Source organism: Sphaerodactylus townsendi, linkage group LG04 (assembly GCF_021028975.2).
Source record: "Sphaerodactylus townsendi isolate TG3544 linkage group LG04, MPM_Stown_v2.3, whole genome shotgun sequence".
Taxonomy (NCBI): Eukaryota; Metazoa; Chordata; class Lepidosauria; order Squamata; family Sphaerodactylidae; genus Sphaerodactylus; species Sphaerodactylus townsendi.
Genome location: NC_059428.1, coordinates 59710016 through 59722480, shown reverse-complemented (window position 1 = coordinate 59722480; position 12465 = coordinate 59710016). Strand labels below are relative to the sequence as shown.

At 41.9% G+C, this 12465-nt stretch overlaps 1 protein-coding gene across 1 annotated transcript in view; it reads left to right on the top strand.

Annotated features, from left to right (window-relative positions):
* TMPRSS15 (transmembrane serine protease 15) overlaps positions 1 to 12465 on the top strand; it is a 78431-nt gene that overhangs the window by 46089 nt on the left and 19877 nt on the right. The window contains 1 exon segment of the mRNA XM_048494067.1: positions 2387 to 2476. Coding sequence (XP_048350024.1) covers positions 2387 to 2476 — 90 coding nt within the window.

Below are 12465 nucleotides of genomic sequence, written 5' to 3'. Positions count from 1 at the left end.
GAGTTCCTCCAAAATGATATCCCATTCATATGTTCTTGGAGGTAGAAATGAATGCCTGGACAGGATAAGACAGAGATTGGGATCACCATATATTCTTGGGCTCCTGTGAGACATGGGGCCTTGAGTCATACAGTCTTGAGGGGCCAACCTGTATGACCTCTATCACCTATGCATAGGGGTTCGTTTCTGCAGATATGAATGTGTAAACAAGTCTCACATGGATTCCTCTTAATGGCTATTGGTCATATATTTCTCTTAAGTTAATTTCACTATTTTTCTTCCTAAACAACATGACAGCTATTGACCTTTGTCATTATATGCTTTTTCTGAAGCTGTGAGTAGTATATTTAATAACAGAGCATAACAGAGATGTATGAAACCATATTATAAGAGAAAAGTAGTCAAATTATCATTAGACTTAATGGTGTCATTATTGTAATGGCAGATTCTTCTTACATGCCATTTGTTAGAAGGGTCTGCCATTACACAGCTGTTAATATATTTTGTGATCAAGAATAAAAGACACCCTACCTAGCAAATGGTACAATTTTACTTGAAATTATTCAAAAAATTAGCACTTTGATATTTAAGAAGCTTTTCTACTTATTGTGTTGTGGGGCCAGGACCACGTCTCTGGTCCTACACAGCTGAATTAGTTTAAGACTAAGTTAGAAAACACCCAAGAAGCAGTTTTGAAACAGAAGATAAGTTTACTGGACAGCATAAGTATCTGACCAGGGTGTCCCCTTTAGTAAGAGGCACCGCCACTTCATACAAAAGGACCAATTTTATAGACACAAAAATACAGACGTCATACAGTCATCCCCATAACTACGTACATGATCCATACCTCTTTCACGTGCTATAAGCATGAACCTTAAAATCCCATTGGATAGTTCTGTCTCCTTGTCACATGAAGACAGCCTTTATTCTACGTATTACATTCCTTCTGTTATTCAAACGCCGCATGCTGTTAGCTCGTGGCCCTCTACCCATATGCAAAGGGCAGCAATAAAACTAGCTTCTGCCTCCAAGAAAAACCTGTTTTCTTAGTTTGCTCCCAGACAGATATGTCCTTAGGGTATGCAGCATTCTTTAGGATCATAAAACTTCCCTTCGATTCCAGTTTGAAATGATTTTACCTTTTAAAAGATTAAAACAAACAGTGATTCTAAAACAATAGGATTATAGTGAAATATAAATAAATGTGAATCTCTTATTATCATTTCTCTGTTCCTTTAACTATATAGAAAAACACTTTTTAATTTAACTAATCACATTCATGTAGCTATTCTAACAAAGTTATAAAATGCATATGTCTGCTGTCATGTTGGCCTTTAGTGACAAGATCTTAAAGATGTTATCTTTGCTTGCCTGCATAGTCACTGACAAGCTTCTAACATTCCTTTTGACCTGCTGCAAAACATGCAGGTCTGCTGGTATCTTATACAGAAGCACCCATTTTGATTCTTAGGATCTTTGGTTCATATGAATTTCCATATTCCTTGATCAAATACAATTTATAGACATTCTGCCCATCTCCACAGTGTAAATGCTAGGAAGACTTGTAATTTTGGCAGGCTTGTTCAAGCCAATATCATAGTTTTAACTTTTTTATATACAGGGCCACAAATACAAAGCCCTAGTATGGCCTTATTGACTCTAAAATCCAACCCAATGCTCAATGCAGAAAATCCAAAGCTGGAGCATTCCTATCAGCTGGGTGCCCTCTTTCTGAATGACCTGTAGCAAAAAAACAACAAAAACCCATAATGAGCTCCATTGTCGAACTGGTTTCATAGTTAGGAAGTTTCTTCTAATGTTTAACCAATGTATATCCTCCTGAAATGTATTCATGCTCTATGGAGAGAATACATCTTTGTACTCTTACAATTACAATTGATAGCTTTTAAACAGAATGATCACATCTCAGTCTTCTCTGGGCTCCTTCAACTTTTTCTCATAAGATGCTTTCCAGATCAGTTATTATATGTTTTAATATCTCTGAACCTGTTCTAGTTTGTCTGCACCTTAAAGTGTAGCACCCAGAACTGTACAGAGTACTACAGATAAAGTTTGGCTTTAGTGTCTTTATAAATCTTAAGATAAACAATCTAGTTTTGGATCTCTTTAAAGCCATCCTCTATTGGGATATTGTATACTATGAATAATGATCCTAATTCTAATAATAAACTTTAATAAGCAGAATAAATAATCATATGTCATTTGATAATTTGTCACTTTATTTAGGCAATTAGGAAATAGTAACTTGACCATTAAAGTTTTAATAATTATTTCATTTTTCCAAATTTTTAACACTTTCAGACCTACAATGAATAGTCCAAAGTATGTGCATGTCACTTCTGAACTTTTCCTCCCCTTTTAGCTGACTGTGGTGGGCCTTTTGATCTGTGGGAGCCAAATACTACATTTACTTCAATGAACTATCCCAACAAATATCCCAACCTAGCCACTTGTAAGTATTAAATCTTCAAAACTGAAACAGAATTGATGATATAACAAGCATGTAGCATAAATTTTGCTTACTTTAAAGAAAATTGTACAGGAATTGTCCATGGAACATTGTAGAAGTAGTATCTATGTTGTAAGAGTTGTAGAAGATTAGGGATATAATGTGCAAAAGCAGGAATTTAGCCAGTTGACATGCTCTTTAGAATAATTAATCTGATTATCGAAAAATAGCACATAGAAAATGTTCAGAAATGCCTATCATTCTGCTTTTCATGGTTGCACAAAATGATGTAAAGAATATGAGTGAGGTAGCAAGGGAAGACAATGTCATTGTCAATTCTTTGCTGAGATATAGTCTAACAAGAAAAAATATTTAACTCCCCCCATTAAAACTTCCCATCAGTGCAGTGATCCCAGAGAAGGACTTTCTTGATTATAGAATCAGTAGGTACTTTTTTATTTGCTGTTTGCTGTCCTTTTTGCTGCTTTGATGCTACACAGAGAAACAGTTTGACATATGTAGATGATACACTGATATGCTATGATAAAGGAATTGCTAATCATCCCCATAGGTTTCTTCCCTCCATATTGATATTCTTTCAAGTTGCAGTTTCTGTTAGATTTAGCAGCAAAGGACAAGCAACTTTTTATAGTATAGTATTTAACAGAGTCAAACCCTTCAATGGACTCATGGTACAGTTTCAATGGATTTAGAAGGGTATACTTTTGCTTGATAGCCAATGTGGTGTAGTGGTTGAAAAGTTGGATTAGATCTTGGAAATCTGGGTTCAAATATCCATTCCACTATGGAATTTACTGGTTGACCTTGGGCCAGTCACACACTCTCAGTCTTGACACTGGCAAGTATTTGGTTAGATGACTTTCAAGGAATGTGTCATGGAAGCAGGCAATTGCAAACTACTTCCGAAAATGTCTCATCTTGAAAACCATATGGAGTTGCCATAAATCAGCTGTAACTTGACAGCACTTCACACAGACACATGCACGCACAGAAAATTCTGTTTAGGATCACTATCCGTACAAGAAATCTTGCTGCAACAGACACTCACCCCCATCATGCAGCAAGCACATTGTGAGTAATAGGCCATTGAGTGAGGTGAGGGAAACAATACATGAAACTGGCATTGTAATTAGATTATGAAATATGTTACAGCCAGAAATAGTTTTGGCAGGGCAGGGATAAAGACTAACTTAAAGACAAATCGTATTGATAACTCAGATACAGAAACTGAAGAAGAAAACAGAATGAAGATGAAAGAGTACCGTATATACTCGTGTATAAGTTGACCTGCATATAAGTCGAGGCACCTAATTTTACCACAAAAAACTGGGAAAACTTATTGACTTGCGTATAAGTCAAGTCAAATGCAGCAGCTACTGGTAAATTTCAAAAATAAAAATAGATACCAATAAAATTACATTAATTGAGGCATCAGTAGTTTAAATGTTTTTGAATATTTATTTCAAAGAAAAAAGTAAACTAGCTCTGTAAGTGAAAAAGGGAGTCAACAAAAACAATATGGCCTCAACAATAACTTTAAAAATACAAAAACCTGAGCTCAACCAGCAACCAAGCTACAACACAAGAGTTCAAATCCTTCAAAACTGGATTTTTGGTCAGGTGTGGAATGCTTATGTTAGCAGTACCAACATTTCAGAGTATCTTTAGGAGACTCTCCTGAGATACCACCCAGGTTTGGTGAAGTTTGGTTCAGGGGGTCCAAAGTTATGGACCCTCAAAATGTAGTCCCATCTACTATTAGCCCCCATTGGAAACAATGGGGGATGGGGGCACCCTCTTTGGGGGTCCATAACTTTGAACCCCTTGTACCAATCTTTACCAAACTTGGGTGGTATCATCAGGTTTGTCACCTGATGATATCCTGAAATATTGGTGCTGCTAGCCTAAAAACTGCACCCCCTGGAAGCCAACAAAATAAAAACCCTAAAATATTTTTAAATATACAGTTGACTCGTGTATAAGTCAAGGGGGGCTTTTTCAGCACAAAAAATGTGCTGAAAAACTCAACTTATACACGAGTATATACAGTACACATTTTTATGAAATGTTTCGATAAAAATGTTGCCATATATGCATATTTACTAAAAGATATGTACAGAGGCAGAATCAGAAGTGAAAACTGCTCTTTCTGAACTGTTAAAACCTCTCCATTTAACCTCAGACAGTGTATTTATTCTGCACAAACATTGAGGCATGTCTCCTACTACTGAACTCAGCTAAGTGCAGTGGTGGGATTCAAATAATTTCACAACTGATTCTAAGATTTGGGGGGATGGGTGGCAGCTAAAAACGTCATGCCCAAATGGCAGAGTCATAGGGAGGGAAAATGGCACCGGGGGCAACATCTGCTCCGGCCTCCCCCCTTGCCCCAATTTCCTGAACCAGTGGTGGTCCAGGGCAGCCTAGCGGGCCAGCCCTGGAAGGGCTGAGGGACACCCTGAGGCAGCCCCATCAGGCTGCTCATTCAGTACACAAAATAAATGTAGGTAACAGCACAACTGCCACATCATCCTCTTTCTTTGAAATCAATTCTCTCTTCCTTCCAGTTGCCTGCTTTTTGACCCTCCAGAAAGGAACATCCCTGCTGTTAACTTTTCTCTGTCTCTAAAGTTCTCTGCTGAGTTGTGCTTTAAATTCCTGGAAGGGATGCTGCCTCAGGGAAAATCCCCTCTCTGCTCTTTCTGTGGTTTATGGTCCACAGCCTAATACAAGCCTCTGGGATTTGCTCTATGCACTCAGTAATGACACAGGAGTTTTGGTACACTGCATTATTAAAAGAAAATCTTTTGAATCTCTTTCTGAAATGAATGGAATGCTATCAATGGGGTTGATACAATTAAACCAAGGGAAATCACTGCCTGGAGTAGTGGGGCCGAGTCGAGGAGCACCCTGCAGCGGCCTCTCCACATTGCTCATTCAACCGGTCTCTGCGGGCAGAACAAGCAGCCTGGAGTGGCGGGGTTGGGCTGAGGGGCACCCTGCGGTGGACCCCACACACTGCTCATTCAGCTGGCCTCTGTGGGCTGAACAAGCAGCCTGGAGTGGTTGGGCCGGGCCAAGGGATACCCTGCTGCAGTCCCTCCATGCTGCTTGTTCAGCCAGCCTCTGCGGGCTGAACAAGCAGCCTGGCAAGGTGGGATTCACCATTTAACAACTGGTTCAGCCAAACTGGTCCAAACCGGCTGAATCCCACCTCTGGCTATGTGTATAACACTCCACTAAGGCAAAAGTTTTCTTCTCCTATGTTGGAACATGTTTGTTCTCTTAAGAACGTATTTTTCTTCTGAAAGTAAGCTCCACACTTAATTTATGAGAGGAGTAGAATAGAGTCCTGGAGTTTGTACTCATGGCACAAAATGTTTAAAGTTGCCCTTGAGTACAAAAACAAATGTAATTCTGGGAGACTGTAATTCTGGGAGACAGACATTCTGGATTTCCATCTGTCTCTTCAAAACACCAGCAGACTTCCCAGGATTATAACTATTTTGGCCCTGGGATAAAATTCCTCAAAACATTGTTTTATTTGAAGTGTTGTATTCTGATTTGGTCCTGATTTGGATGTCTGGACCCAAATAGTCAGGACCTGGCTAGTCTGATGTCATCAGACCTTGGAAGCTAAGTAGAGTTGATCTTACCAAGTATTTGTATAAGAGACCATCAAGGAATTCTAGGGTCATGACACCAGGGGCGTATCTGCCCAGGGCGCAACTAATCTGGTCACATGGGGGCTGCAAAATCAGCCCCCCACATGACCAGGTGCCTTCCACTGCCTTGGCCCCCTCCCTCGGCCTCATTGTTGACATGGGTGGGGCTGAGGGAGGAGGGAGAGATGGTGGCGCTCTCAGCAGCAGCAGCTCCCCATCCCTGCCATGGAGTCTGCTGGGATCTCCTGATACTGCCAGTCGGGGTGGGGAATGTTTGGATCTGTATGTGTGTTGGGGTGGTGGTGGTTCCCTCCTCTCCTTGCAAAGGCACACACACCACCAGCCAGCACCTCCAACATCAGCAGCAGGAGCCAAGAAGGCTGTGCCCACCCCCTCACCTTCTCTCTCTATTGTTCAGCCCTACTCTCTGATCCTTCCTTACCACCATCTCCATCGCCCCTTTTGCCAGCAATCGCCCTATCAGCTTCAAATGCGATTTCCCTCTGCTCCACCAAAAGGCAGCCCTTTTAATTGTCATTGTTGTAAACAACTTTGGCAGGACTTCCTGGCAAGGAACAGGAAAAGCTGGGAGGGGAAAGATCACCCATCAGGGGAGCGGCTGTGCATGCCTGGAAGAGGGAAGCATCCCTCGCCAAGGTCCAGGCTCTTTCCCTTCTCCCCAAATCCTTCTGTCACTCAGTCCCTGTCAAAGCAGTGTGGCTTCAGTGAAAACCGGCACCCCACCTTCCTGACTAATCCTTCCCTTTGTGGTTCTTGAAGGATTCAGCTCTGCTTTCCCTCACCTTGCAAAAGCGGCAATTAAAGAGGTCCAGTGTCCTTAACTGGAAGATTAACAAGCAAACAGAAGAGGAAGCGAGGCAAGAGAGGCTCAGGTGCAGAAGACGCTCCACTGGGCTAGCGGGGGGAGGGTCTCAGAGAAGATGAAGGATGGGCTCCTGTTGAATTTCAGCCAGGCTTTGGAAATGGTTGCAGACTATATTATCAACTGGTTTCCAAACAGTAATTAGGGGGCTTGACAGCAAGTCCCTTCCAGCAAGTGAAGAAACTGGTTAGGTTTTGATTCATATACAAAAGCACCTGGGAATTTAAAAGCAATAAAGATAGGGCACCTTGACAGCCTCATGGACTTTTGCTGTAGTCCTTTTATGAACACACATATAACAAGAAACTAACGTTTGATTTATAAGTTTTGGGATTCCAATCTCAGAGGTTAATTGATGCAGGGAATGACCAGGCACCCTTTCTTTGTCATTGCAAAAGTGCCTTGCCCCGAGGACAGATCTTTTTTGAGAAGTCCTTAAGTCTACTTTCTCTTTCATTTAATAATTCTGATAATCCAGAATAAAGATGTGTTCAAGCCTTACATGGCCTTTCCTCCCAGGATACAGTATTTATTTAATATTTTGTATTTTTAAAAACATTTACATCTAGAGCTAAACATGCTTAGAAGTTAATTGGGACTTGCTTTGTCATGTATGTCCAGGACAGATGATTTGCAATGCAATCCTACACTGAACACAATAGTTTGAGTTTGGAATCACTCTACACAGGATTACACAACCTTCTGACCATCAGAATCCACAACATACTGTTTCCATCTTTCCTTTTTCTCTTCTTAAAAAAAGTACTACTGTCACATAAATAGTTCAGATTGTGGTTCTAGAAGCTGGATTGCCTATATGGTTCATATTATAATTCATCATTTAATTCATATTAACACTCTTTTCTTTCACTTGCTCCCCAGTGCCTACTTAATCTGTTATCATATTTGCTTAGTTCTCTTACATGAACCCATATACATTAGTGTGAAGCTGCCAACATGCATCTTAACTTACTGGAAATATCTTCCCAATTCTAAACATGATCCAAAGAATAGTTTTTTGTTTCATAATTTCTCTGTATATTGTCCCAAAACCCTCTATGAAACAACTAATTTTCAAAATGGAATCTATAGCATTATAGTTGGGAAGAGTAATATTTCTGATTGGATTCAACTTTCCATTTGGTTCAACAGGGTTCATTCTGATGATAAAACAGTTGCTCGTTAGTATTTTTATTGCAGTAAAGTATCATCTCTCACAAGCTTGGTTTGTCTTTGTCCAAAAAGAATAGATTTCACAAAAAGCAGAGAAATCTCTGTTCCATACTCACAGTGCTTGCTATATTGCCACCTACAGACATTGTATGATGATAAACAGAATGCAAAGACAAAATAGGTCACAGGGGAGCATCTAAGGAAAATGGTGGACATTCTTTCCCTTCACAGTGTTTCAATTCACATGATTATTGCTTAGGACCTGCACTACATAAGAACATAAGAACATAAGAACATAAGAACATAAGAACAAGCCAGCTGGACTTTCAGACCAGAGTCCATCTAGTCCAGCTCTCTGCTACTCGCAGTGGCCCACCAGGTGCCTTTGGGAGCTCACCTGCAGGAGGTGAAAGCAATGGCCTTCTGCTGCTGTTGCTCCCGATCACCTGGTCTGTTAAGGCATTTGCAATCTGAGATCAAAGAGGATCAAGATTGGTAGCCATAAATCAACTTCTCCTCCATAAATCTGTCCAAGCCCCTTTTAAAGCTATCCAGGTGAGTGGCCATCACCACCTCCTGTGGCAGCATATTCCAAACACCAATCACACGTTGTGTGAAGAAGTGTTTCCTTTTTTATTAGATCCTAATTCTTCCCCCCAGCATTTTCTAATTGAATGCCCCTGGTTCCTTAGTATTGTGAGAAAGAGAGAAAAATTTCTCTCTCTGTCAAGCATTTTCTACCCCAATGCATAATTTTGTAGACTTCAATCATTATCCCCCCTCAGCCACCTCCCTCTCCAAACTAAAGAGTCCCAAGCGCTGCAGCCTTCTCCTCATAGGGAAGGGTGCTCCAGTCCCTCAATCATCCTTGTTTGCCCTTATACTCTGCACTTTTTTCTATCTCCTCCAATATCCTTTTTTGAGATGCGGCGACCAGAACTGGACATACTGAGTACTCCAGATCAAGTCGCGGTCGCACCACTGCTTTATATAAGGGCACGACAATCTTTACTGCAGTTTTATTCTCAATTCCTTTTCCTAATGATCCCCAGCATTAGAAGTTTGCCTTTTTTCTTTTACAGCTGCCATGCATTTGAGTTGGACATTCCTGCATGGAACTATCAACTAAGGCAGCCCTAAATCCCTTTCCTGGTCTGTGACTGATAGCACTGACCCTCTGTAAGCGTGTATGTGAAGTTTGGATTTTTTTGCCCTATGTGCAATTTCACTCTTTACATTTTGCTACATTGAACGCTGCATTTGCCATTTCTGAGCCCACTCACCTAATTTATCAAGGTCCGCTTGGAGCTCTTAGCGAAATCCTTTTGTTGAAGTTCTCCACCCACCCTACATAATTTGGTATCATCTGGCAAGCTTAGCCTAATACCACGCTTACCCACCCCCTACTTCCAGGGTCATTTATGAATAGGGTTAAAAGAGCACTGGTCCCAAAACGGATCGCTTGGGGGACACCACTCCCGACTATCTCTCCATTGTGAGAACTTCCCATTTACACCCCTCTCTTGTTTCCCTGTTTCTCAACCAGTTTTTTAATCCATAGAGGAGAGGGACTTCCCTCTTATTCCTTCATTGCTGAGTTTTCTCTAACACCGTCAGTCTCTGGTGAGGAACTTCTTTGTCCAAAAGCCTTTTGGAAATCCAAGTAGACAATGTCCACCGGTTCACCCCTTGGTCCACATGCCTGTTTACACCTCTCAAAGAACTCTGAAGTAAGTTTGTAGGAGACAGAGATTTGCTCTCTGCAAAAGCCATGCTGAGCTCTTTCTCAGCCCAGGAATCTTTGCTTTTGCCTCTACATGTTTTATAATGTTATCTTTTAATGATAGATTCTACTAATTTACTCAGGAACAGATGTCAAACTGACTGGCCTGTAATTTCGGGTCCCCCCCTAGATCCTTTCTTAAAGATTGGTGTGACATTGGCCATCCCTTCCAGTCTTCAGGGATGGGGAGCCCTGATTTCAGGGATAAGTTGCATATTAAAGTTTGAGGATCAGCAATTTCATGCTTGAGCTCTTTAAGAACTCTTGGGTGAATGCAATCTGGGCCAGGGGATTTTGGTAACATTTAGTTTTATCAATGGCTGCCAGAACTTCTTCCTTGTCTACTCATCTATCACCTAAGCTTAGTTCCTTGGATAAGCCTCCTAAGAAGCTTGGTTCAGGTGCAGGAATGTTCCTCACCTCCTCTTGGGTGAAGACAGATGCAAAGAATTCATTCAGCTTTCTCTGCAATCTCCCTGCCATCTTTTAGCACACCCTTTGTTTCCTTTTGTCATCTAACGGGCCTACATGGCTTCCCTTGCTGGCTTCCTGCTTTTGATGTGTACTTGGAAGAACTCGTTTGTTGCTGGTCTTGAGTGTTCGCAGGCGGCCATGCGTTCCTCATAATCCCTTTTTGCCTCCCCTTACAGCTAACTTGCTTCTCTCTTTTTGCCACCATTTGTGTTCCCTCTCATATTCTCTCATCAGCCAAACTGGACTTCCATTTTCTAAAAAAGACATTTTCTCTTTTTTCCTGATAATTTCCCTCCAACCCTCTCTTGTTAACCGTGGTGGCTTTCTTTTTTTTGGACTGGGTGCTGCCTTTTTTTCTAACCTTGTGGGAACACATTCTCCAGCTGAGCTTTTATTACTGTGTTTTTAAATAAACCTCCAAGCATCCTGGACAGTTTTGACTCTCTTGATTTTTCCCCCCCTTTCAGCTTCCTGCGCACTATCCCTCATCTTTGAGAAATTTCCCTTTCTGAAGGCGAATGTAACTACATTAGTAGTTGCCACTTGTTCCTGCATGCTGAGATACTTGAATCTGACAGTGGCATTGTGGGGTCGCTGTTCCCTATCGACTCAACAACACTGGGACTTCCTGCACCATGGGTCCTGGGGTCCCACATGTAGGAATTAGATCTAGGGATCACCTCTCTCCCTGAAAGTTGGTTCCACAACCATCTGCTCCTAAGCCACAGTCATTTAGCAAGCATATCCAGGGAATGCTCTCTCCCTTACTATGGACCCTTGAACATGCATTTTTCCAGTTTATATGGGGATAGTTAAAATCACCCATTACCACTACATTTTTGTTTTTGTTGGCCTCTCTAATTTCTTTTTCCATCTCAGAATCCTCTTGTGCACTTTGGTCAGGGGGATGATAATATATTCCTAATATTAAACTGTCCTTCACACCTGGTATTGATATCCACAGTGATTCTGTAGGGGAACCAGCTCCCCCTGCATTGTCTATTTTATGTGATACTATGCTCTCTATAATGTAAAGGGCAACTCCACCCCCAATGCGCCCTGTCCTATCCTTCCTATAGAGCCTGTAGCCTGGTATAACAGGCTACAGGCTCTATAGGAAGAGTTACTAGTACTAAAGAGTTACTAGAACAAATAAGCTTTCTATACACCCTCCACAGTTTAATGCTAATATTTGTAAGAGTATGTTTTATAAACTTTGCCCAAGCCTACTGAAACCTCAACAAACAAACAAAAACAGCTGTGAATCACCACAGGCTGCAGTTGCCACTTGGGTTGGGCAGGGCAGGGTCTGATGCTGACCTCAGCAAGGGTGGAAGCAGATGAGTGGCCATGCAGGGTCAGGGCAAGTGTCAGTGCATCGACTGCCTGATGTCCGCATCAGGGAAGGGTTAACCCGAGCCTTTAAAGGGCTAAGCCCTCCTTTGGGTCGCTGGCCAGCGATTTGCCCACCCACCTCGCCCTATTTTGCAGGACTTGTTAATGCATGCTAGCCAACAGCGGTTTTGGCACATGGGCATTGATCTGGAAGGGCCAGGGGAAGTAATCTAGGGAGCTAACCCTTCCCCCGGGAATGGCAGACAGTGGCAAGGGGCAACTGCCCCCACCAAACAGGGTGTCCAGAGAGACCTCTTGCCAGGAGCATCTGCTTGGCAGAGCCCCACAGCGGAGCGGAGCTCCAGTACGAGGCATCCGCCAGCGGGAGCTTTGCTGTGATGTCTATATGATCAGATCAAGCTGCGCCTCACACTTCTATGTGATTAATAAAGAATGGCTATGGCCATTTGATTTACCCAGCTAAGATGTGTGGTGTGATTATTGGACAGGGACTTCGCCCAGTGAGCTCCACCCTCATGGCAACTGAAATAGCAGTCTGGTTATTTCCATATGAATTTCTTGCCTAGGTTAGGTGTCATGAGGAAGAGCATTAACACATCTCACAGATTCCTTGGCTTTTTTCTGCTCTTTCCCAAAT